This window comes from Medicago truncatula, chromosome 8 (assembly GCF_003473485.1).
Source record: "Medicago truncatula cultivar Jemalong A17 chromosome 8, MtrunA17r5.0-ANR, whole genome shotgun sequence".
Taxonomy (NCBI): domain Eukaryota; kingdom Viridiplantae; phylum Streptophyta; class Magnoliopsida; order Fabales; family Fabaceae; genus Medicago; species Medicago truncatula.
In genome coordinates, this window is record NC_053049.1 from 9,494,809 (window position 1) to 9,522,550 (window position 27,742).

The 27,742-nt window shown below is 33.2% G+C and overlaps 3 protein-coding genes and 1 non-coding gene across 4 annotated transcripts; 2 read left to right on the forward strand and 2 right to left on the reverse strand.

Annotated features, from left to right (window-relative positions):
• The first annotated feature begins 222 nt into the window (after positions 1-222).
• Positions 223-3,482, forward strand: LOC11445695 (subtilisin-like protease SBT4.6). Its single transcript, XM_003627491.4, has 2 exons — positions 223-694; positions 1,957-3,482. Exons 1-2 carry the CDS (start codon positions 223-225, stop codon positions 3,450-3,452), a joined length of 1,968 nt encoding a protein of 655 aa, XP_003627539.2. The 3' UTR covers positions 3,453-3,482.
• An 8,375-nt stretch (positions 3,483-11,857) lies between these two features.
• On the forward strand, positions 11,858-13,942 carry LOC11446305 (AAA-ATPase At2g46620). The gene has a single exon (XM_024773586.2). The coding sequence runs from the start codon at positions 12,103-12,105 to the stop codon at positions 13,552-13,554; it is 1,452 nt and encodes a 483-aa protein (XP_024629354.1). The 5' UTR covers positions 11,858-12,102; the 3' UTR covers positions 13,555-13,942.
• Positions 13,943-22,048: 8,106 nt separating this feature from the next.
• Positions 22,049-24,068, reverse strand: LOC11409641 (ras-related protein RABA3). Its single transcript, XM_003627488.4, has 2 exons — positions 23,636-24,068; positions 22,049-22,580 (listed from the first exon to the last, which is right to left on the reverse strand). The coding sequence occupies exons 1-2, from the start codon at positions 23,893-23,895 to the stop codon at positions 22,142-22,144; spliced, it is 699 nt and encodes a 232-aa protein (XP_003627536.2). The 5' UTR covers positions 23,896-24,068; the 3' UTR covers positions 22,049-22,141.
• Positions 24,069-24,963: 895 nt separating this feature from the next.
• On the reverse strand, positions 24,964-25,036 carry TRNAE-CUC (transfer RNA glutamic acid (anticodon CUC)). Its single transcript has one exon. It is a non-coding gene; the product is annotated as a tRNA-Glu (tRNA).
• Positions 25,037-27,742: the final 2,706 nt, after the last annotated feature.

The window sequence follows — 27,742 nt, forward strand, 5'->3', positions numbered from 1 at the left end:
TAAAGCTACTCATTTCTTAATAATTAAAAATATTTCCATTTCGATCTATATAATAATTTATTTAGAGGGATTTGTTCATGATTTTGTTTTGAAAGTGAAATTTAAAGCAAATTATTATCATTGACTATATGATATAATTTGGACTTTCTTGTGACTATATAGTATACACACATTGTTTGGGTTGGTTTGAGCAAACTATCCATTATTTCACAAATGAAAACAATGGTTAAATATAATGCTATTTTATTCATATTTGTATCTGTTGTTTGGTTATCAATAATTTTCTTGGTGAGCGATGCCTTCGAAAGTGATGATGAAAGCAGTAAAACTTACATAGTGTACATGGGCTCAATTCCTAAAGGAACATCATATTATCCAACCTCTCATCATCTCAGCATGTTGCAACAAGTCATTGATGGTAGTAATGTGGAAAATCACCTAGTTCGAAGTTACAACAGGAGCTTCAGTGGTTTTGCTGCCATACTTAATGACCAACAAAGGGAAAAGCTTATTGGCATGAGAGGCGTGGTCTCCGTTTTTCAATGCCAAAATTATCATCTAAAAACTACAAGGTCGTGGGACTTTCTTGGATTTTCTCAATCAATCAAAAGAGATCAAATCGTTGAGAGTGGTTTGGTGACTGGAGTCATAGATGGCGGAATATGGCCAGAATCTGAAAGTTTTACGGACAAAGGTATAAATGTTAGTATTAATCATGGTCATGATATCTTAATGTAATCATCATACTTTTCTTTTAATCGTCATATGTACGAAATATTCATCTCTCATGATACATATTCAATTAATTAGAACAATTTCTTATTATTATATCTAACTAATTTCCTCTTTTACGAAGATTTATTAATAATGATGTTTCTTAAAAGACAAACTTTAGTTGTTTTCTATTATTATTATTATTATTATCATCATCATCATCATCATTATCATTGAAGATCGAACCATTGACCTTCTTATCACACATCTCCACCCCCTCACCTCAACCATCAAACCAACACACATTTGTATCTCTATATTTATAAATGGGGTTGGTCATAATTATTATAGGATATTGACCAATATTATCATTAGGGGTGTAAGTGGTTTGGATAAAACCGATGAAACCGAAAATCCAAACCTAACCAAAACGAAAAAAATATCCAACCTTGTTTGGTTCGATTCAAAATCGAACCGAACCAACCAAAACCGATATAGTTTGGTTCGGTTCTAGGATTTTAATTTTGAAATCCAACAAACCGATAAACCGAACCGATGCCAACCTCACTCCCCATTTTAGTAATATTATCCTTCCTCACACACACACACACACACATATTTGTGATTAAGCTCAAAATTAAAGTTCAACATATGATACTCCTTAATTCATTCACTTTCTCCCATCATCATGATCTCATCCCTCACACTCTATTTCGGTTTTACTAAAAAACAACACTAGACGTCAGTCACACCTAATCTATCGTTCCTCACCGTCGATGGGATCCTTTATCTCATGTTAGTTTTTTCCTGTTAATTATACAAAGTAGTTTGAAAAACATAGAACATGAAAAACAAAGTTCTATGAAATATTTGAGTATGTTGTATACATGAAATACAAATTTGTGAAAATATGAATTTTTTAATTGTATTTTCAATCAAACCGATCAATTGAACCGATCCAAACCAACTAGTTTGGTTCGATTTTTTTTGAAAAATAGTAAAAACCAAACCAAACCAAACCGATGAAGATTTCATTGGTTTTGACATTTTTTTGACCAAAAACCAATCCAAACCGAACCGTCATACCCCTAGTTATCATTTTTATCGTAGGAACAAAAGACAATATATTTTTTTTTTTTACAAAAGAAAAGACAATATGATTAGAAATATTGACAATATCCATATATGTTGAGTGTTTTAATTGGTTAAAGAGATTTTTTTTTATTTTTTATGATCGACCAGGCCTTGGTCCCATTCCGAAAAAGTGGAGGGGAGTTTGTGCAGGCGGTGCTAATTTCACTTGCAACAAGAAGATTATTGGAGCACGTTCGTACGGCGGTGACCAGAGTGCAAGAGACTATGGTGGTCATGGAACCCACACGGCATCAACGGCAAGTGGAAGAGAGGTGATGGGAGTGAGCTTTTATGGTCTTGCAAAAGGCACCGCAAGAGGTGGAGTCCCATCTTCAAGGATTGCTGTATACAAAGTATGCAACACAGATGGTACTTGCAATGGAAATGATATTTTAGCTGCATTTGATGATGCCATTGCTGATGGAGTTGACATTATCACAATCTCAATTGGGAACCCAATTGCTGTAGAATTTCTAAAAGATCCTATTGCCATTGGTTCTTTTCATGCCATGGAAAAGGGAATACTCACGGTGCAGGCTGCAGGGAACAGTGGTCCTAAACCAAGTAGTGTTTCTAGTATAGCGCCTTGGTTATTTAGTATTGCCGCAACTACCATAGATCGTCAAATCATTGATAAGCTCATTCTTGGAAATGGAAAGACTTTTATTAATGAGAGAAATCTTACACAAATTCCGCAACTACCAAGTAGTGTTCTAGTTCAATCTTACACAAATTCCACAAAATACCCTATAGCTGAAATTTTGATGAGAGAAATCTTTCATGACAAAAATTCTCCTACAGTTGCTTCTTTCTCTTCTCGTGGCCCAAATCAGTTGGTTCTAGAAATTATGAAACCAGATATAAGTGCCCCAGGAGTGGATATCTTGGCCGCATATTCACCTATAGCGCCACTCTCAGGCAATATAAATGACAAAAGACATGTCAAATACAACATAAAATCTGGAACCTCTATGGCATGTCCTCACGTTGCTGGAGTTGCTGCATATGTGAAATCATTTCATCCAGATTGGTCGCCAGCATCTATCAAATCTGCCATCATGACCACGACAAAACCGGTTAATTGTACTTATAATGATTTGGCAGGTGAGTTTGCTTATGGATCTGGGAATGTCAATCCAAAACAAGCTATTGACCCTGGACTTGTTTATGACATCACTAAGGAAGATTATGTTCAGATGCTTTGTAATTATGGTTATGATGCTAACAAAATTAAACTTATTAGTGGAGAAAACTCAAGTTGCCATAGAGCTTCCAATAGATCCTTTGTGAAAGATATAAACTATCCAGCACTAGTGATTCCTGTTGAGTCTCAGAAAAGTTTCAATGTCAAGATTCATAGAACAGTTACAAATGTTGGCTCTCCCAACTCAAGGTACATGGCTAATGTCATCCCAATTGAAAATATAAGCATTAGTGTGGAGCCAAAAATTCTCTCATTCAGATCATTGAATGAGAAACAATCATTTGTTGTCACTGCTGTCGGGGGAGCAGACTCAAAACGAATGGTGTCTTCCTCCTCACTTGTTTGGTCAGATGGCACCCACAGGGTGAAGAGTCCAATCATTGTGCAAAGACTATCCTAAACATGTTATTGCTATATTATAGAAACTAAATGTATGACTATTGAGTCTCCAAATAATTATGATGCTTTGTATCTCTATAGTTGTTCATGTTCTTGTTGATTTCATAATAATCCAAAATACAATATACATAAAACAAAAAAAAAAAAAAAACAAGAACATTGAAGAAGGGTAGTTTTACTTGCAGAATAAAATCATGAGAGAAGGCTAATTAATTAAGCCCTATAACCACCAAGTGCTCTTGCTAGTGTTTGAGTTTGTTGTCTAGTGAAAAATATAAATCTATATATATACTAATACTCCACTGATCAGTTAGAGAGAAATGAGTGACCGAGACTACATGTATTGGTAACCATTGAAAATCCATCACATTAAATTGAAGAAAGTGTATTTGTTGTGTGCAAGTGTGAGTTATATCTCCTCCATATTGGATAAAAGTACAGTAAAGGTTGAATACCTTATAAGTAAGAGGACTCATAAACCCATTACCTTAAGGTTTTGGGTAAGAGTGTGGCGTCTCTATCTCTTATATGGTTGTTCAAGCCTCGATGTGGACCGAGCTCCTCATGACCCAACATGTCCATATAAACGAAACCAACACAATCCCTAGTTAAAAGTGGATACAACACTCAATGGAAATTCCTACGTAACATGCATGTAGCAATTCTTTATGAATTCTTTATGCATTATTTATTATTCTCGACTTTAATCATGTCTTTTAAAACTTTCTTTGTAAGTGGTTTAATTACACCAAGACACTAATTGGTATAAAAGTTAAGGACGAAAAACAGTACAAAAAGATGAAATTGGAGCTTAATGGTTAAGGATTTGACTCTCCATTGACTGTATGAATATCAACATTTTTTCTTCTTTTCATAATGACAATAAGAACTGCTATATAGGTATATAAAGCTGCAAGACTTCACTGACAGTTTAAATGAAAATTAAAATTAAAATGTGCATTACATACTATTAACCGTATATATTTCATATATTAATTAAAAGTAAAATTTCAATATTATTCCCCTTTGTGTCTTACTACTGATGATAAATACTGTATTGTACAATGAAAGGTTCTTTGAAAAGCTACTACTAATATTTGATAAAAACGCCATATTAAATATATTCATGATAAATTGTTGTTTATTATAAATATAAGTGTTATTGAGTAAATTGTTGTTTTTTTATTATATCTTACTTATTTCTAACCCAACTTATATTCATGATTAAAAAAAAAACTTAACTAAAGAGTAAAGAGACATAATATGAGTAGGTTTATGATAATTTATCATATTTTTTCGATATATCAAAACAATGGATCGAGATATGATATGTTGTTTACCCAATCATATCTCGATAATTATGACCAACAAACAGGTCCTATTATTTACAAATAATTTTTCCTTTTTGAAAAGAAAAAAAAATCTCTTATATTTAATATTTTTTTCCTCTCAAAAATAGTCTTTACTATTTTTTTTAGGGAACTTCTACGGTACACCTCACAAATTAGGGTGTACCGGTACTCCTTGCTTCATAAATTGATAAATTTATGATTATTTTAGGAAGTAAAGAGCTATTTGTCAAGGTTATCCTTTAGAAAACATCATTTCATAAGAAGAAAAACAGAATTTCATTGTTTATAAGAATCATATTAAATTTTTAACATTACTCATAAAAAATAATCAATAATCTTCATTATGAGTAATAAAAATTCAAAAAAATTAAATTTTATTTCGTCGACACTTTTGGTAAATAAGATTTAATTTTTATAATTGTAAATGATAGATTTCTTCAAAAAAAACAACTCATTTGATTAATAATTTAACAATTTAGTGTATCGGTACACTCAAATATTTGAATGTACCATAGAATTTGCCTTTTTTTTAAAGTGCTAATTTTTACTATTCAAATATGTCATTCAAACATTCTTTCAGAATTTATGCCAATGCCTTTTTTTTTTTTCTTTTTTATCAATTTTTATGCGAATACCTAAAGTCACTTTATACATAATATATATACAGAGGTGAAAACTAGGCTACCCATGAAAGAATGATGGGTAATTTACCCCAACCAATAAAAATTTGCCACATAAACACATATTCATGAACTATCTTAACCCCACAAATAAATTGCTCATTTTTATTGGTTGGTGGGTAAATTACACACCATTCTTTAAAGGTAATTTAGAAAAAACCATATAGAGAATAATAGAATATACATACATCACTATTTTCACTTTTATACCGAGTCTTTTGAACGGTGTCTTTCTGAATTTTGAAAATTTGACCAATTGAAAGCAACGATCCAAAAAAATTGTCAAAAGAAGACAAAAGAATTAAATTTAAAACAAATAACAAAAATGAAGTAGATTGTAAAAGTTGGCTAGCACGTATATATTGATATAGTGGAATCTGAAGTCATCTCTGGAAAAAAACCAATTAAATATTCTCAAACGTCATCTTAGCTAGCCAGGGAAAAAAAAATGACCAAATAAATAGAAAGTTGATATGATGTGAATGCAAAGTTGTAAACAAGAGGATGTTTTATAAGATTTTTTTTATTTTTTTTTGGTTCAAGTTTTATAAGAAATTTTAAATTTTCACATTTAGAATGTGTCACCCTTTTATTCAACTGAGACATTTTATACTTGGGTCGACATTATTTTCAATTAATTGAACTAATAATTTAGAATGAAAAAATTGAGTCAAAAAATAAACTTAGAATGGAAAGTCCATGCCATGACTCAAACTAAAGAGCTTCGTGCCTTTCAGTTATGCAAGTTAGAGTACACGCAATCGCAATAATAAACAAGTAGTTGGATTGTTTGATTTTATTTTATATGTGAAATATTAAATAAATAATCCATCTTAGTAATTAATTTTTTTTAAGACATAAAAATGAAATATATTAACAACGGCAGTGAGTCACCTAAATACAAGATGTACTAAAAGTGTCACCCCTAAAACAGTCAGTCATATAATGAAGGAAACAGAAGTAAAGGTCAGTCGATACCCAAACATAATAAAGGGTCCGACCACCATCTGTGAGTACCCTGCACAAAAGTGGCCTTATTAGCTTTAAGCCACCAAAAAGAGTGAAACTTTACTTTTTCTGCTAGTTGTTCAATGGTGGTTTGGATATTGTTATGAAATTTGTTGTTACGTTCGTTCGAAACCAACCAGACACAATGTAACCAAATAAGTTGAAGGAAGGATTGACGAGCCTTTGAGTGACTTGTAGAGTGAGTAAACTGAATGAAATGGTCGCTAATATTAGGGGGGTCAACACCTGGTATTCCGATCCAACACCTGATATGATGCCACAATGTACTGAAAGTGGCGCAATGAAGAAATAAGTGTGTCGCAGACTCTTCCATGCCCCAACCTGCAACACATAACGCTGCTTCAGTATCGATCACGCTTATTCTTAGTCGACAACCTGTCTCGCAACAACCGTCAAGCAAAGATAGAAACCTTTAACGGCACCTGCTTATGCCAGATAAGATCTCCCGTAGTAACATCTTGAGGATCAGCTTGCGTTGTCAGTTGTTCATAGACACCTCTCACAGTGTAACCACCATCAGAAACAGAGTCCCAAAGCCATCTGTCAAAAATATTAGGCTGCAAAACAACACCATTAAGCAATTGCCTACACTCCTCTAACATCTCCTCCTCCCACACCCTCAACCTTCTCCTCCAACCCCACGCTTCTCCACCAACTTCCCCAGCAGGATCAAACATATCAGCTACTGTACACAGTTTATTAGACATTAAATCAAATAAACGACGGAACCTAGTAATTAATTTCAATACATAGTATGAAGAAGATTCTGTTAGACTAATTAATTTACCAAGTGAACCAGCCAAAACACAAATGAAAGTTGGTCTAATAATTGATGGTGATATGATACAAAACTTGAAAGATAACAGTCATGAAAGAGAGAAAGGTAGACAATAAAATGGAATAGTAAGAAATAAATATTTTACAAGTTGTAACATTCCGATTTTTTTCCTAAAAAAAATATTCCGATTTTAAATTGAACGGGTGTATTTATTTTCTTTTTAAAACAACTTAGAACTTTGTATTAAAGGATTCATGATCTTTTTTAATTTAAAATTAGAAAAAATAATTATTTCGAAAGTGTTTTTCAAAATAAGGACATGATTCAATAAACATATTTTATAAAGTATTTTATAATTGTATTCGGCATCACTTATTAGATTTGTGAAGATCAGGCTCATCACTTTCGATTGCTCAATATGGTGCCCAGACTAAATCTTGTTTCAATCCCAAATAAATATGTTAGAATTCTGCTCATCCCCCTGCACTTTTCGTTCGCGTCCTGCAGCCTTGTTGAAAATGCCTATGCGTGAGTTAAGTCATGCAGCGTAACTTAACTCACGTTGGTTTTCTTTCAATATTTACTTTGGCTACTTTTGCTACTTTCACGCTTGCTCCAAACCTCAACAACAGGATCCAAAAGTTTCAATTCCAAACAAGACATTTTTATATGGTTTCAGTTTCAACACCATCAACTTCACCGATTGGTATGAATGTTAGAAACAATTTAGGATTTAGCTTTCACAGAACTTGAGGGAATAACACAAGCAAGTCCAAAGCGAACCAGAAATCATGAAATTCTTCAATCCCCAAATCATGTGAAATCCAATGAAACAACAACAAATAATGAACAAATTTTCAATGAAATTTGGTGATGATAGACAAAGTAGAGATGGCTATTGTTTCATGGGAAACCAAACTGAATTCATTGCTGGTTTGGTCAATATCCACCGGAGGAAATCGAAGGAATAAATGTGATAGAATAAATGACAAAAGTGGAGTAAATGGGATAGAATAAATGGGAAACCAAACTAATTTCATTGCTGGTTTTGGTCATCCTGGTGAAGTTGTTGTTTTCTAGCAAAAGTGGGATAGAATAAATGACAAAGAAAGGTGAAAACAAAACCAGCGTGAGTTAAGTCACGCTGGTGTTTAGTGTGTGTTTTCTACTTGCGTGACTTAAGATGCACAGACCTTAACACTTGCATGAGTTAACTCACGCAGCGTTAGTTAAATAACACAGAGTTTAACACTTGCGTTACTTAACTAACGCATGGGTATTTTCAGCAAGGTTGCAGAGCGCGAGCAAAAAGTGCAGGGTGAAGAGCAGAATTCAATATGTTACTGCTGGTATCTATACTCCACTTAAACCCATTTTAGATTACTTACTTTGCACTTCAAATACTCTGCATTACATAGATTGGGTTGTGTCCCAGCGTCGAGGCTAAGTAATCAGAATTAGAAAAATATTTAGCTTTGAGTAGTCTAGTGATAAAGAAGTCTAAACCTATCCTTTCAAAAATGGAGTTTCAACTTGTAAAACATTTTCAGGCTTGTTTTCCAAACATTGCCATATTAAAAAGTTTGGGGCTTTTAAACCCCATTTCACCAAAAACTATAGGTGACATGAGTCTTTCCTAAGATAGCAAATGCACTTTTTTTTTTTTTTTGGTGTAACCAAATGCACTTCTAATTGTTTTTTTTTTTGAAGGAGCACTTCTAATTGTTATTGATGCTTAGAAAACACATATAAATGTTTGTTATTACTAATGATAATTTAATATAAAAATCATACACAAAATATTTTCATTAATACGTAAGTTAAATTTATTAGCTTTTCTATATCTTTTAAATAAAAGAAGAAAAATATTATATATATATATATATATATATATATATATATATATAGGCTTAAATGCAGTTTCATCCCCTATTTTGATTGAATTTGGATTTTGTCCCCTTATTTTAAAACTCGGAATTTTACCCCCTCTATTTTGATTGAATTTGGATTTTGCCCCCCTTATTTTAAAACTCAGAATTTTACCCCTCTATTTTACGTTTTTCAGGATTTTGCCCCCCTATTTTAAAATAAAGAACCAAAAAATACTAGAAAAAATAAAGAAACTATTAGAAAATATTAATTCGGGAAAAAAATAAAAAGAAAACAAGATAAAGGAAAAATATAAGGCAACAAAATAGAAAAACGATGAAAATACAAGAAAAATTCAATTAAAAATACATGAAAAAACTAGTTTTCACCTTTAAATATTTGCTATTTTCATAGTAGTTTTTTATTTTTTTTAGAGATCATACTAGTTTATGCATTTTTCTAGTATTTTTTATTCATTATTTTTAGTATTTTTTTGGTTTTATTTTTACTTTTTCATTAAAAAAATTAATATAAATAATTAATTATGTGGATAAAACAGGGGAGGGGGATAAAATTCCGAGTTTTAAAATAGGGGAGACAAAATCCAGAATCAATCAAAATAGGTGGGGTTAAATTCCGAGTTTTAAAATATAGGGGGGGGGGGGGAGCGAAATCCAAATTCAATCAAAATAGGGGGTAAAACTGCACTTAAGCCTATATATATTGGGGTTAATATGTCTTTACCCCCTGTAATATAGGTCATTTCCGGTTGTCCCCCTATAAAATATTTTTATTTTGATTTACCCCCTAATAGACCAAACAAAAATGAAAATTTCTTGAAAAAAATAATTGATTTTTATTTTATAAACAATTTCTGAAAATTTTATTTTATATTTTCTACCTTAATATAATGTCGGCCTTAATTATCAAGTAAAAAATAAAAGACCCATGCACGTCAAAGAGTATTTTGTTAGTTTGTTGTTATAGAAGAAACAACAATTATTATTAAAGTTTTTTTTTTCTTCTGAAGAAACTGAAATGAAATATATTGAACCAAAAATCTGAAAATTCCAACATAATGGGTACCGAAAAACTAGCAAAAAAGTAGCAATTACATCAAGTAACAAAAGGAAAAACTAAACCAAAAAGCGGCTAAAGCAATCCCACTACAAATTAATCCCAAACAAATTAGAGGGTTAAACCACCACATATGATAAGTAAAAGTAAACTTAAACTCATTCGCTTTCAGCCGCCAATATAATTGAAGCTTAATTTTGTCGAGAAGAATTTTAAAAAAGGCCTTTTTTTGACAAAAACACCCGAGTATTTCTTTCACTCCCAAACACTCAGACACAAGTTAGCCAAATGAGATTGAAAACTAAATAGATATTTTTAGGAAAATCGCATAAATTTTCAAACTGAAAAAAATGATCTGATACATGTTCAGGAGGCACCGTGATGACACCAAGCAAGATACCACGACAAGGATTCCAAATTAAAATAAGTCTAAGGAATGGAAAAGATGATAAATATCCTTCATCTTTCCACAACCAGTCACACAAAGCTAAACATTAAACTAAATAATATTTCTCCGAATTAAGTTGTCTATTGTAAGCAAACAGTTACGCAGCAGGCGGCAGACCTTAATGGGAACCTCTTTTTTGATAAATTATTATTAAAGTAACTTCGATATATTTTTATTCTTTTTCTTTTATGTAGAACTTCTTAATTTATACGTCATTTAAAGCATTAAGTATCAAACTTTATTTCCTTCAAAAAAAAAAAAGTAGCAAACTTTATTGATTGTGCGCCTTCAAACAATATCACGCCGCTAAATTTCTTCATGAGTTAATCATACATCTCAAATTATAAGTCAGTTTCGGTATTTAATATAAATTAAGAAATATAACTAGTTTTGCAAAAAAAAAAATATGAGTAATTTTACAAAATTATCATTCATTAATGATATGAGAAAGATAATATAATGAACTGGAAAAAAAAGAGTAATAAATAGTAAATGATATAACAGAAAAAGTGTCATTAACGATTCATTGGTAATGTAAAACTGTTTATAATTTGGAAATTTTTTTTTTTGGAAAACAACTTATAATTTGAGACATATGAAGTATGTTTTAAGAATTTTCAACATCCTTTTATCTAATTTTCCACTCTCAATATGAGTTAGGAATCAAACTCATATCGATCAAGGAATATCCATCAATTATTCAATGAACCTTAAAATAATTTTTTTTGTTTATAATAGTGATTGAATGAAGAATGGAGCATGATTGTTGGTATTCACGTTGCTAATTAATTAGTTTCATCTTCTTAAAAAAAAAAAATATACTTTCATCTTTTTTTTTGTCAAGTAACATAGTGGTTAGAGCTTACACAATTTAATTATGGAGAAGAAGTGGAGTGTCCGGGGTTCGAACCTCGACCATTCCATATAAAATGCGATATATGCTCACGGGATTAGTTTCATCTTTAATTAATTAATTGGTCAAAATAGAGTTTTGGTGTATAAAAAAAATAAATAAATAAGGCAACTAAAAAATGTAACAAATTTTCATAATTTTAAAAAATAAAAAATTTCCAATTGTATTTTACCTAATTCCGCGTTGAAAATGATTTTAAGAAAACAGATTACGGGACCCATAAAAATCATCAAATCAAATCAAAAAACACTTTCAAATAGAATAGAACACGTAGCTGTCTCTTCTGCAAAACAAACACACACGAAACACACAAAGAGCAAAGCAATATAAACCCAACACAACACAACCACAATTCTTCTCCTTCAGCCAACACTCTCACAAACCTTATTCTCTTCATCGCAAACATGAATCTACCCAAAAAACAAAAACATCATAAAACCCAAAACAACACTAACAACACCTAGTTGAAACAACAAATTGTGTTTGTGTTTTTTTTTTTTCTACCATGTTATCTTACAAATTCATAATCCTTATTCCCCTCACACCCATCATTCTTTTCATAATTCGATACATATTATTCAAAACTGGTTTAATACACACAACAAAAAAACTCCACAAAAAACTACAAGATTTTTTTTATCTTTACCAATACCTCAAAGTCCCCGAACTAAACCAAACCATGCAACCGAACATGTTCTATCGTAAAGTTTCGCTTTATTTACATTCTCTTCCTTCTCTTGAAGATTCCGACTTCACCAATCTCATTACCGGAAATAATCAAAACGACATCGTTTTAACCCTAGACTCAGATCAAATCATCGAAGACAGGTTTCTCGGTGCTACGGTTTATTGGTTCTATACAAAAACCGAACCAAATCAAACCGGTGCATTTGTGATCAAGATCAGAAAAACCGATAAACGAAGAATATTAAGTAGTTATCTTCATCATATTACCACCATGTCCGCTGAAATAGAATACAACGGAAAACGTGATTTACGTTTGTTCGTTAATATCACCGGCGGTGGTGGTGGTGGAAGGAGGTGGAGGTCTGTTCCGTTTAATCATCCATCGACATTTGAAACGATGTTAATGGAAACTGATTTGAAGAACAGAATAAAAAACGATCTCGAATCGTTTTTGAAAGCGAAGAATTATTATCGGAGACTCGGTCGTGTTTGGAAACGGAGCTTCTTGTTATACGGTGAATCCGGTACCGGAAAATCTAGCTTTGTTGCAGCCATGGCGAATTTTCTTTGCTATGATGTATATGATGTTGATCTCTCGAAAATTCAAAGCGATTCAGATTTGAAATTTCTCTTACTAGAAACATCACCTAAATCGATTATCGTTGTTGAGGATCTCGATCGGTTTATCACGGCGGAATTGGAATCTCCGGCGACCGTTACGTCGGTGGGGATTCAGAATTTCATGGACGGGATTATGACTTCGAGTTATGCCGAAGGAAGAATAATGATTTTCACGATGAATAGTAAAGAGTTTATTGATCCGAATTTTCTCCGACCGGGGCGTGTCGACGTTCATATTCATTTTCCGGTGTGTGATTTTTCATCTTTCAAAGCTTTGGCGAATAGTTACTTAGGTGTGAAGGAACACAAGCTTTTTCCGGCGGTGGATGAGATTTTCCGGCAGGGAGCGAGTTTGAGTCCGGCGGAGATAGGTGAGTTGATGATTGCGAATCGGAACTCGCCGAGTCGGGCTATTAAATCGGTTATCGGGGCATTGCAAATGGACGGTGATGGGAGAGGGTGTGGGGATATGATCGTACGGCGGATAGAAGATGATGACGTGGAAGATGAAAGTAACCAAGGTGGTCTTTGTGGTGGTGATGGTTTTTCTACGGTTAAGGATTTGAAGAAGATTTATGGTTTGCTTAGATTAAGGAATGTTAAGAGGAATATGTCGGGTAATTTATTGGTCAACGATGAAGGAAGATAATTTGGATTTTGTTTATAGAATAAATTAGGTAGTGCATTTATTGGTTAGAGACCAAATTAAAATGTTTATATTGGTCTTTTAGGAAGGAATCATTTGATTGGGAATTGGGATATCCTTTAGGTGGAAATGTAAATTAGTAGTTAGAATTTAGAATTAGATATGGTTAAGAACGATTAATTGACATGGGAACACAAATAGGAAAGGTAAACTTTTCTTTTTTATGTGTATGATTTTTTGTTTATAATATATAGGAAAACTTTGATTTATAGTTTGGAGGTGGATAAAAACCACAATGTATAGTTTTTTAAGGGAAAATATATGTATAGCAAAAGTTTTTGTCCAAAATCATCGCGAGAAATGTTAATTAGCAGCTACACATGTACCACCACCTTTATGAATGCCGCAAAAGCATCATTCACTTGATATAGCATCCCTCTTTTTTTAATCATACACATTAAATAGATGGATTCAGTCACTTGCCATATGAATAAATTGTTCACTTTATTATTTCTTTCTTTTTCATTATTTCCTTCAGGAGTACATAAGATTCATAAGATAGAAGGACATTTCCAGGTATAATTTCTTCTTTCTTTCTAGGTAGTGATATACTATGGACCGGCATAAGATTTTGGCTTAGCTTGAATGGAATTAAAGTTCTTGAATCTCGTGTGCTTTTCTGGTACTGGGTATCACTTCTACTTGTTGAGCTTCCTGCTATTCATCGTGGGTTGTTACTTGCTAAGGAGATGAATTTTCAAGAGATTTTCTGCTACACGGACGTTGATTTAAGACATTAAGGATCTCCTCAATCTCGTGTTGTTAATGTTCTAAAAACTTTCTCTTTCTAAATTCAAAATCATCTGCACTCTCTCTAAACCACACCTCCTCCTCCTTCTCCCTCCAATCCAAATTCTCTTCTCAAGATGTAGATCGTTTTTGGTGGTGGTGCGACGAGGCGCAACCCTCCGCATCACCTCATCGGTGGCTCTCCGACGGCCGTTCCGCTGGTGACCTTTTGGAGGTTGAAGCAACTGTTCACGGTGGTGTCTCACTGTGGTTCGTTTGCGACTCACGGTGGTCCGTTGCGGTTGGTCCCAGTGTTAGTTTCATCGTAGGGTCGTGGTATATGCAGCTCGATCTGAGTTGTAGATCTGTCATGTCCATCCTTGGTTTTGGTATATGCTTTTCATGAGTTGTAGATCTGTTCGTTGGTTTTTGAGGCCGATCAAAATAGAAAAGAAGATTTAGAAGTAGAGGCACGTCTGGATGTTGTCATCTTGACGTAGACTCTGGTTTGGTGGTGCGTGCGAGTCTCTTTGCGTCTGCACCACCTCCTTATGGGTCTTCCAAGGTTGGCTTCCTCGCCGGTGGTTGTTCTTCTTGCTTCTCATTTTGGTATGTTGTGGTTTTAACGGTGACCAGTCCTTTTAAGCGGTGGCTTTGGCTTTCTACCACCGTGGCTCTAGTTTCTAGTTGTTACTTTGCTCACGGTGTCACCTCTTTCAGGTGGCCGTCGGTGTGCATTCTCCTTGTCAAAGGTGGCAACATTGTTACTATTTGGGTTGTGTTCCCGCTTCAAACCAGCGTCGCTGCCCGTGTTTTGTTGTTGGGTTTCGTCTTTCTCTAGATTTGTGTTTGTATTGCTGTTGTTTTCATGGTGAGGTGGGTTGGCGGTGTAGTTTTTGTCCCTATCGCTGGTTTGTGGGTATGTGGTTGGTGTTTTAAGTGAGGAGGTGGGTGCTTGTTGGGGTGATTTCCTTTAGAAGCAACCTCTGTTACGGAGTTTGGAGAGTGTGTATCACGTTGTGTTGAGCCTTTTCCTTTTTATTTGTTTGTTGTTTAAACTTCGCATGCCATTTCTTTCGTCTTACATATTGTGTGCTGGTTTTCAGTAGGCCGGTTCATTTGGCTTCGAGATCGGGAGTCGGGGTCTAGCTGCAATCTTTGTTTGACTTGATTTGGTTTTTCTCTGGTGTACCGGGGGTGAGGGGTGCCCTGCTAATTTGGTACTATAGTCTAGTGGGCCGATCAGTTTTGATTCGAGATCGGGAGTCAGTTCTTTGACTCAAGTTGGTTTTTGGGCTTTGTGTTGTGCTCTTTCGGTGGGTCGGAGGTTGCGAAGTTTGTGATAGCTGCATGATCATTCGGTTAGGTGCTCTTCGAAATATGGCTCAGCTTGGGTGTTGGGGGTCTGAGAGTTTTATTTTGAGGGTGTTCTTTGTGGGTGAGTAGTGACGATGGGCGGTGGTGGATACCGTGTTTACAGTGATTTTTTTTTTTTTTTTTGAGGTTGTTTTAGGTGGTGACGTGTTTTGGTGGGTTTATCATCAGGGGTGTTTTTAGGTGGTTATGATGTACTGTCTATATGCGGCACCATTTGTATCTTGTTTCGTCCATACCTTGCGTCTTGTAGGGATGGTGTTTAATAATATTTGTCGATTAAAAAAAACAAGGATCTCCTCAATCTTGACTAGCTAACCTCCATTGATCACACTTTTCAAGAAGGAAACAACTGTGCAGATTTCCTAGCTAAGATTGGTGTTTCTTCTACCTTATAGTATGTTGTTCACACCTCCCCTCTGACATGATTATCAGATCTCTTAGTTTCAGACTCTGCAGGAACATGGTTCCATATACTTTAATCTTTTTTTTTTGTGTTTTTGTTCTCTTCTTTTCCTTTTGTTTCTGTCAGCTTTGTAACGAAAAAAATTGAGTCAAGAATCATCATATTAAAATAGGGTCTGAGTTTGCTATTAGGTATCCGAACCAGATCATAAAACCTAGTTGAAGGGCCTCAATGTCATGGGCAAGAATCTCACTTGACTAAAACAAAATTGAGAGCATAAAAAGGTGAGATCATCAAGAAAAAATCAAGTCATGCACTCAATCTTCTTCCCTTTTTTTCCTTTCCTCTCTTAACTCTTTATCCTTCTCTTAATCTCTCTCTGCTCTAGATTATATATTTTTTTTAATGAAGATAGAAGGTAAGATTAAGTGAGAGAAGGAGAGGAAATTGGAAAAGGGATGATATCGTGAGCACAATATAGTGTCGGAACATGTCACAAAAGTTCTGTGCGGAAGCAATTATACATATGTATATTTGAACCCAAAACTATATACAAATGTTCTTTTCAACTTCATATATTTGTTATAACAATGAACAAAACTTTTATTCTATCCCTTTTGTCAAAAAAAAAAAAAAAAAAACTTTTATTCTATTCCTTCTAGTAGTAGTATGACATGACATGTTGATTCTCTTTGAAGATCAGTTTCTGTTGCTTTCCTCTATCTATATGAATATTTATCACATTAATCTTTGATTAGATTAATGTGGTTGGTGATTAATTAAGAAATTTCAAAATGGTGCTTTTAGAATTTGAACATTTAGTTTTGTAAATAAAGTTTGTTTTTAGTCACAATCTCTATTTCGATTAACAAAATTTTAATGTATTAAGGATTTAGATAATTAACTCTTAGATTCAGTATACTTTGTGAAAATGTTTTCTATTTTTTAAAGTTAACAATCCATGTGTCTCACGTCATATGTTAGCAATGACCAATATTCAATAACAATAAGAAATAATTTCAAGATTGGATAATACCTAAAATATGGATCACACATGAAAATGTAAGACATTTGGTCGTCCAAACAAACGAACTCTTAATTTGTCATCATTAGCAAGTAAAACAGACTCAGGATAATGGCTTTACGGGGAAAACACGTATGTTATTATAGTCATATAATAGAGAAATTTGATAGTGATGTATAGCTTTGAATGTCTCTTTTATATTTGAATTTTTCTTAAGGAATATACAAGTTTCTGAAATTAGGTGCTTTCGAAATTTCACAACTTAGCACGTCTATAATTTGGAACGGGTTTGGTAAATGCGTGGCTGCAAGCACATTACACACTTGTACCATTAATAAATTATTATTATCATCATTTTACAAATAACTTGTAAGTTTGAAACTTTGAGAGATGTCTTCTTTCTGCCAAATAATAATGTTTGCTGAGAAATAAATGCTGCACACAATAATGGTAGAACTTCATGGCTGCAGAATAGAGGGACCAGGATGGATGATGTTTCATTTTTAAAAGAAAAATGTTTTGTGTACACTCGAAATGAATTTATATACACTGTCCTCGTAAGCATAGTTCAATTGATAAGAACAATGCATAAAATATGCAAGGGCTACTACCAAAAAATAATATACGTTAAAACAATGAGTAAAAAAGAGAAGGGTAGAGAGAAAATTAAGGGTTAAATATGTGTATTAAATTTAGAGGTTCCTATTTATCATTGTTGTTTTTAAAATTCAATTTAGGTGGCTAGTTGTTATTGCTTGGTGGTGTTTTTTTTTTTAACATTTTTTGAAGGATAGTGTTATTTTCAAACTTTTTTTTTTTTTTTCATTTTCTCAATATGTACAGTTTACATTTTTTTTAATAAGAAAACCAATTCACATCGGTAATAAGTAAAATTGCATCATTCTTAAAAATAAAATAAAAGAGTAAAATTGCATTATAAATGTCTCAAGAAATTTGGAGTTGGATTTGGAAATTACTGGTAGCAGCTAGTGTTCAATGTTTTGGCATACAGAGGTGTCAATGTTTCTTCTGATTGTCCATTTTGGCATAATGAAAACGAGACTATTCTCCACCGTCTCCTCCATTGCTCTCGATATGTTGCGGCTTGGCAGGGTTGTGGTTTCCCTAATCCAATTTCATTGTGGGATGTGGATAATATAGTTAAGGTAATCCACAAAATAGTGAAGGATATTGGGATCCTTGCACCTTTGATTATGTGGAATATTTGGTGTACAAGAAACAAACTAGTTTTTGACAATATTCGTCCAGATATGCACTCGATTGTCACGACAATATTTTTCCAACTTCATCTTGCACACAAAGCTTTTGGTACTGACTCCTTGGTGATTCCTATTCCCACTCCAAGGATGGTGAGTTGGTAGCATGGGAACGAGGACACCATAATTCTTAATTAATGTTGATGGAAGTGCTTTGAACAATCCAGGAAAGGCGGGCAATGGTGGGTTAATATGTAAGCACGATGGAAGTTTCCTTCGTGGTTTCTTCCGTGTTTATCACATGCTTTACTAGGCAATGCTTTAGGCATGTCCTTTTCAAGAACTTAATTTTCTTCTTCTTTTTTTTCCTTTCTTTTTCTTTTCTCATATAACAAAAAAAATATTTGAAATGTAACACGATAACAAATCTGAAAGTTCTTTAAAAAAAATAACAAATTTGAAAGTTTTTGTTTTACAAGATAACAAATTTGAAAGTTCCCTCAAAGAAAACAAATTTGAAAGTTAGTAAGAACGTCGTCACAACACACATAATTATGGTATGAGAAATTTTTTAAAATGAGATAATTTGTTTTAGAAAATATTTTATCAAGTTTTTTTTTAAGTTAACAATAATGTATATATTAAATTGTTATTTTTATTTATTTTGACAGTAAGTTATTTTATTTTCATTTAAACCACTAAAAATGTGAGATCAATTCATAAAATGGTAAAATTCAAAATCAAATTTGTATATTCATCATTTTGTGGTGTTAAGGATAAATGTATGTCCCCCCTCATAAAAAAAAAAATGTCTAAATTTTTGTTCTACAAGACAAATAAACAGTTTATCAGATGATAATCTAAATGTTTTTCAATTTTTTAATAAGTGGAAGTTTGTTGTTTCGATTGATTATCCTCAATCTAATCAAGTTTGTGGATCTGATTTGTGCCTTTTTTTTTCCCTAACAATCATATTCCAAGTAATTTCTTCTACCGTATGTATTTGATATCTTTTAGCTAATGAAATGCATTCATTTGTGGATCTGATTTGTGCCTTTTTTTTCCCTAACAATCATATTCTAAAGGAAAATGTTGTTTTGCACGAAGCATTATTCCACGAAAGCCAAGAATAAGACTAGCCTGACCATGATTGCCACCAAATCCTAAATTATATTATTTTAAAATAAAAAAGAAACTTTTGTAATTGTTTGATTGTACCTTATCGTGGCTTTCGTATTTTCATATTTCGTGGGATATAGCAATGCTGTATTCTAAATAATTTATTCTATCGTATGTATTTGATATCTTTTAGCTAATGAAATGCATTGATTTGTTTCTTTAAAAAAAAAATATCCTAAGTAATTCGAAATCTTTGTGACCCTTCTGAATCTTTTTGGATCATTGACCAATCATTTGAATTATTGGCAACTTATTTATGGTAACTGTGAGTGTCAAATCAAACAAGGATTCTATGCCATTTTGGTATGGAAAGTCACTGATTTAGTGTTAAAAGGCAGCGATAGGCTATATCAATTTAATAATTGTGTATTAGTGGTATCCTAGTTTGTATGGATATCATTTTGCCATTAGTATAAGGAATCTAATTCCTTTATTGATGAAGATTTGGCTATTACACATTATTGTCCTGCGAATGGCAATTATATAAAGCGATGGTGGAAAAATTATAAGCATCTGACAATGAAAAATACAACAACGATTGCCAAAGTAGCTATTTTAACACTTGTTTTTCTTTTTATGTTCATGGAAAATTTGAATATTAATGGTGATGGTGGTGCGTCCAGCAATCAAAGAAACAAATGGATTTATTGGTAAAGTGGTGTCCGGCTACTTGACAACAGCATGATCATCTTAAAGAAGGTGACGGTGGGTGAAGATCATGTAGTTATTCTGATGACAAAGACAAAAATATGGGTTCAAGTTCATCAACTCCCATTTGGTTTCATGGACGTAAGTGTAGGCGCATTGGTGGGAAGTCACATTGGCAAGATGGTCAAATACGACGAGGAGAACAATTAAGGCCCATGAAGAAAGTACATGAGCATCACGGTCGAGATTGATATGGAAGAACCTTTGAAGCAAGATCTGATAATTGAACGTGACGAGTGAGATGATATAAAGCTCATATTCAAGTACGAAAAGCTAGGTAAACTCTCTTTCATCTCTGGCACAATAATAGGTCATACTGAATTCTTTTTGTAATAAAAAAAATATGATTCGAGTGAAAAAAAGTGTGGAAGAAAGTGGGGGTGGTGGTAAACGGGCGAGTAAGTGGCTAGTAGGTGATTGGAGTTCAAATTCCGGTGGCCCGGAAGAAAAAGAATTGTCATTTAATGATAATCATTGCAGTCAATTAAATGCATGTGACAATTATGAAAACTCTAACCACAAAATTTATGATTGAATTAAAGTTGATGTTGACCCGCGTATAACAAACTTAACTTTTTATAAGTTTATCGAGTGTCAAAGGTCCGATTAGTCGGATTAGAACGTTGGTGGATCGTAATTGACCCGTGTACTAATCAGGACCAATCATACCTTTGACACTCGGTAAACTTATAAAAAAGTTAATTTTCTTGTACATGGTTCAACATTGACTTTAATTCGGCCATAAAAAAAGTTGTGGTTGTCCCGTGAGCATAGCTCAGTTGGTAGGACAATGCATTATTATATGCAGGGGCCGGGGTTCGAACCCCAGACACCCTACTTATTCACCTTATAAGGTGAATTCTAGCCGTTAGGCTACCTGACCAAAAAAAAATTGTGGTTAGAGTTTCCATAACTTTCACCTGCATTTTTTTGATTGCTTTGACTATCATTAAATGACGACCCTTGTTCTTTCTGAAAATCGGAATTTGAACTCTGGCCACCTACTAGCCACTTACTCGTCGGTTTACCACCATCCGTAGAGTTACTTTCAGCGCAGAGATAAGGTTCCCACTTTCTTCCACCCTTTTTTTCACTTGATTCATATTTTTTTATTACAAGATTTTTTTTGTATACCTAATGAGCCGCAAATAAAACACAGTTTACCAAGTTTTTCGTACTTGAATATGAGTTTTATATCATCTTCCTCCTCACGTTCAATCACCATATCATCACCAGATCTTACTTTAAAGGTTCTTCCATATCAATCTTGACCCAGACTCTCATGTACTTTCTCCATGGACCGTAATTGTTCTCTTCATCGTATTTGACAATCTTGCCAATGTGACTTCCCACCAATGCGCCTATACTTGCATCCATGAAACCAAACGAGAGTTGATGAACTTGAACCCATATTTCTGTCGTAGTCATGTGTTGTCAAGTAGCCATAGACTACCATCAAGAATTCTTTCAAGATCATCTTTGCGGAACAACTGGACCATGAATTTATTGTTATCCATCTGGATTAAATCCATTTGTTTCCATCATGAATTTATTCTTATGCATCTTCGATTGTGGATAAGTGAATTGGTTTATTCACCACCACTCTATCAATAAGGCACAAGTCAACATGTAGATTTTAAATTTTTATTTTTTTAGAGAATGTACATTTTAATATAATCTGCATTATTTTTATTTTTTCATTTTAATGAATATTGTAGATGAGTTATAAATGTCACAAGTAATAATCACAATGAAACATGATAACAACATTCAGTTCTTAGCACAGAAAGCAAGACCAGATGAAATACATATATGTACTTGTCACACTCCTTTTTTTTTTTTTCCCCAAACTTCAAAATCAAATACAACTTAATTAATCATTAGATAACAACATCAACAAGAGCATGAAGACAACTTCTTTATCTCACTAATTTCCAATTCAGCACCTGAAATTACATCAATCTTAGACCCTTTTAGTGCAATCCCCTTCACATTACCACATTCCAATGCCTTTTTAGAAACTACACTATTAATCTCTTCTAGCAATTTCATAAATGCACCCTCCACATTCACACCAGTAAGAGCTGAAGTCTCTGAGAAGAATAAACCTTGGTCTTCTGCAAACTCAACTGCATCTTCAGTAGGGACCATTCTCAAATCAACAAGGTCACCTTTGTTACCAACTAGCATGATCACAATTGAGTTATCTGCATGTGCTCTAAGTTCCTCAACCCATTTAGCAACATGATCAAAAGATTGCCTTTTGGTTATGTCATATACTAGCATTGCTCCTAATGCACCTCTATAGTATGCACTTGTTACAGCTCTGTACCTATATCAACAACATAATTTACATGTATATATCATATGTCAAAAGAATTTATCTGCAGTATACACATAAATGATCAGGGGTTATTTTTTGATTTAACCGGGGCAGATTCCGTATACAACTACAGAGACTAATTCTACGATATAACTGATATTTATTTAAGATGCCGATCTCTCCCAACATTTTTGGTTCTTTATAAACTTAAGTATCGAACATTTGACTACATACTTAAAAGATTAAATGTCAATAATATGTCATTGGTAAATGATCAAATGTTATCGGTATACTTTTTATATTTGTACTTCTATGAGGTATCTAAACACAGACTAATCTCCTTATGAGAATTTGTTGTGCATATAAGGTGTATTCTTTCTTTTTAACCTAATTTCTTCATATGCAAGAGTCAATAATCAAACTTCTGATCACTTACTTAAGGTACCTGAGTCTCGTGCCACTTGTACCAAACTCATGTCAGTGTGTTATTATTAGTATACTTTAACAATAAGTTCTATTTTTTGAAAATGTATTTCCCTTTACCATTAATGCACACACTGAACAATTTTCAATCCATTGTAATCTAGTCACCTACCTTTTCTAAAGCAGGGTATAATCTTCTAAGAAGCAATGCATTCATCCAAAACTGTTCACTGTCTCATACTTAAAACCCCTTCCAGAACATTAATGTGCTTCTTTGTAATGTATTTTTCTTACGTCAAAATGGTATGTATGAAGCTTAGAGAAACACCAATACTACACTAATATTGCAATAATAATAATAATTAAAAAAATTAAATGTTACCACATGTGTCGGTGTCATAATGAGTGCGTGAATGCTGATTTTTAACTTAGGACCATTATGTACCATTTCGATAAAATAATTAATAACTAAATGTTACCATATGTGTGTGTCGGTGTCATAATCATTATCAGAGTGCTGATTTTAAACTTAGGACCATTATGTACCATTTTGAAACTCAATGTAGCTCAATGGAAATATAGAAGGACAAGAAAAAAGTAAACAAAGAAATCAAACACACAAACAAAAATGAGAGATGAACCTTTCTTGGCCAGCAGTATCCCAGATCTGAGCTTTAATTACTTTACCATTAATAGTGACAGTCCTAGTTTGAAATTCAACACCAATAGTTGACTTTGAGTCAAAGCAAAACTCATTCTTTGAAAACCTTGATAGTATTTGAGTCTTTCCTACTGCTGAGTCACCAATGACAACAACCTTAAACACATAATCTATTTTCTCTTCCATATCATAATCTATTTTCTTGTGTCCATTTTCTTGCTTCTTCTCACCCTGGACCATTTTTCTTCACAAGACAAGATGTTGCAAAAAATAGACCCTTACAAAACCTTGCACCTTGGTCTTAATTTCTCACAACATTCAAAAATATAATAACTTGGTCTTAGGGGTCAAAGAAGCATGAAAGGGAACAGGGAAAAGGTAGGAAAAAATATGAACAAGACAAGACCAATGTTGAAACAATTTTAATAGTGGTAAAAGAATAGGCAAGGAAGTGGGGTCTAGTCTGTGTCTATGCTTTTAATTTTATGCGACATAATTATTGGACATTATTGCTTTCATACCTTCTTCTCATGATATATCATGTCATATTTATTATATACTTTGTTATATTATTTGTTGTAGAATTGGATTCGGATCTTACAGTAATATTAAGTGTATGTTTGGTATCATAATGGATTCTAACATATATATTGTGATATTAAACATGAGTTCGGTCTTACGGATATGAAAAGTTTGAGTAGGATGAGATACTTCGATAAAATTGGTCAATCATATTTTTTTAGTAGAGATGAGTTGTCACAGTAGGTAAATACTTCTCAAACGTATGATAGAAGAATATGATAGCATGTTGTTTACTATATATTCGGCAACACAAAAAATTTGTCAAGAGCACGATGATTTACCGTGATTTTACAGAACCTACTTAGGGTAGCCTAGGAAAATCACATTTGCTTGTCTAATTTTGACAAGTTTATGATAACAAACATAGGTAGCATAATTGTAAATACAAATTAGGCAACATTTTCTAAAAAGCTATATATAGTGGTTTGGTTTGGCTGAGGTTGAGGGAACCGGGAATCATAAGAATAGTTAAAGTGTCTAGCTTTGGTGACTTTGGTCTAATTTATGGCGCAATCCAAGGACAAATATATTGCTTCTCTTTTCCATGATTCTTTCTCCTAATAATATTGAGTCATGTCTCATGAAGAAATAGAAAGGAAGAAAAAACAAACCCTTTGTGATGCAATTGTTTTTCAAACTTCAAAGCCAGAAACTTATATGTTTATTTATTTACGCATGGATGCCAAGTGCATTTTTTAATTTGAATGCAAAAAAACCAAAAACAAATTCCGTTGCCGGGACTTGAACCCGGGTCTCTCGGGTGAGAGCCGAGTATCCTGACCAACTAGACTACAACGGATTGGTAATTCACTTCTTCACAGTATAATATATATTACGTAACGATTTATTAGAAGTACATTTTTTTATTTTTTTGAAAGAATTAGAATTACTTTCTTGTTTATTATGTTATGCACATGACAATAAAATGTTCTCAATTATAAGATAGTTTGTGACATTAGATAAATTACTAATATTTATATATTTGTTTTACAAAATAGGGTTAGATAAATTACTAATATTTAATTAATGTTTTGTTAAAGTATTAAAAAAAAAATAATTTGGGAGAGATTTTTATAATATTCTACACAATTTCATTAAGAAAATACAAAAACTAACTTAAAAATAGAGAACCAAAAGTAGTGATTGAAAAATTTATAGGGACTAAAAGTTGAAGAATTTTTTTAGAGGAAATAAAAAAAAAAATTGGTATATTTATATGGACCAAAAACATATTTAACCCAATAAAATAACCCTAATTTTTAATTAGTTGAAAATTCATATCAATCTTTTTATGCATTTTATACATAAGGTTTGATGAAAAGTATCCTTAATACTTATGAGGCAGCTTCAGGTCAAGCTATTAGTTTACCGAAGTTAGAAATTTTCTACAGTAGGAATGTGCCAGATGCATTGAAAAACAATATTACAAACATTTTAGCGGTTCGTGCTGTTTTAGGTACCGGCAAGTATTTAGAAATGCCATCTATGATTAGGAGGGATAGAACAACCACATTTGCTTACATTAAGGATCGAGTTTGGCAAAGAATTAACTCATGGAGTAGCAAGTGTTTGTCCAAGGCAAGGTACGAGGTTATGATCAAGTCAGTCCTTCAAGCCATTCCCTCATATGTTATGAGTCTGTATCAGTTACCCTCCACGTTAATCACTAATATCGAACGAATGATGAACACATTTTGGAGGGGGCATGGCAGCACTAACCATAGGGGCATCAATTTGTTGAGTTGGGAAAAGTTGTCGATGCATAAAACACATGGTGGTATGGGATTCGAAGATCTCTCGACTTTTAATTTATCGATATTACGGAAACAAGGATGGAAATTTCTTACAGAGACTAATTCTCTAGTATGCCGCATTTTCAAGGCGAGGTACTTTCCGAATAAATCCTTCCTTAATGCGTCTATTGGCCACAATTCGAGCTATGTGTGGCGTAGCATACTTCGTGCAGCAAGCCTTGCTCCGACACCATTCGCATTCAGGTACTGTGACGCATGAGTTGCTGCCACCGAGCCTTGGGAGATATAAATGTAATGTTGATGCGGCTTTCTAGGATCAGTTTCAGCGAACAGGTATTGGTGTGTGTCTTCGAGATGATACCGAAACATTAGTGCTAGCGAAGACGTTACAATTTGATCATTATTTTCCCGTGGCAGTTGGTGAAGCTTTGAGTTTGTTTCACGCTCTTCAATGGATGCAAGATATGCATTTTGATTATATTGATTTTGAGCTTGATTCAAAGGTTGATGCTTGCCATTCTCGCCATACCGATATTACTGAATTTGGAAGCATCATCACTACTTGTAGAGAGATGTTCTCTGCTTCTTTTCCTAACTCCCGGGTAGAGTTTATTAGGCGACAAGTGAATTCGGCGGCTCATACTCTTGCAAGAGAAGTAATTTCCTTAGCTAGTCCCACTATTTATTATGTAATCCTAAGTTGTATTGAACATATTATCATTAATGAAATGCTATAAGCACTTTTCTCTCAAAAAAAATACATAAGGTTTGATTTTCGCATTTACAATGCAAAACCATTCAAAAGAAATTTTTTGGTTTACAGTACAAAACCATTCATTTGAAATGAATATTTTCGAAATAAAACTAAAATTGTTTGTTGGACGGACTGTACTGAATGCTGCACGGATGCATTTACCTTATGTTTTTTTAGGGGACATTTATCTTTTCTTGATGGTAAGTGCATTGTCATTTATTTATGTGGACAAGCAAAGACCAAGACGGCACAGCATAAGCGTTTTACTTAATTGGACTTGGTGTTTCACATGGAACAACAACAAATCTAGAAACCAAATCTGACTCATTTCTAATCTCAAAATCAAAGAAGCATAAACCAAATTCGACTCATCTTTAATCTCAAAATCAAAGAAGCATAAACCATGTTTCGTGGTTGTTGTTAATCTTTGAGAGAAAGAGAAGAGGAAAAGAAGATGAATATATGAGATGAGGAAGAGAAGAAGAAGAGAAGACAGGGGAGAGAAGAAGAGGAACGATAATGAGAGAAGAATTTTTTTTAAATCTTTATTTATTTTTTAAAATAATGACATTTTAATGAATTTAATTATTATTTAAAAACACTGCAAAAATGCCAATTGTATTAAAAAAATTATACAATATCACGCAACATCAACGAATTTGGTGAGTCAGATGGGTCAAGGGACATTTCTGAAGAATCTTTATTTTAAAAGGATAAAATTTAAACAAAGTGTTTTACATAGGGAAATCGAAAATAACCTATATTATAGAGGGGGTAAATTTTTTTTATCTTTCATATGTTTTTTGTCCCTATATTTAATCTTTGATATATAAAATAGGGTTGCATATGTTTTTGGTTCTTATAATTATGTCTACTTTTCGTTTAGTTCCTCTAAATTTTTCTTCAACTTTTAGTCACTCCAAAATTTTCCATTTTCACTTTTGGTCCCTCCTTTAAAGTAAACTCTTGAAGAAATCATATTTTTAAATAAAGTTTT

Excerpts from the sequence above, each read along its gene's own strand:
- LOC11445695 (XM_003627491.4), top strand. The coding sequence starts at position 223 with ATGGTTAAATATAATGCTATTTTATTCATATTTGTATCTGTTGTTTGG. Across the intron at positions 695-1,956 it reads TGAAAGTTTTACGGACAAAG|GCCTTGGTCCCATTCCGAAA; the intron begins GTATAAATGTTA and ends ATGATCGACCAG.
- LOC11446305 (XM_024773586.2), top strand. The coding sequence starts at position 12,103 with ATGTTATCTTACAAATTCATAATCCTTATTCCCCTCACACCCATCATT.
- LOC11409641 (XM_003627488.4), bottom strand. The coding sequence starts at position 23,895 with ATGGTCCAGGGTGAGAAGAAGCAAGAAAATGGACACAAGAAAATAGAT. Across the intron at positions 22,581-23,635 it reads GATACTGCTGGCCAAGAAAG|GTACAGAGCTGTAACAAGTG; the intron begins GTTCATCTCTCA and ends TTGTTGATATAG.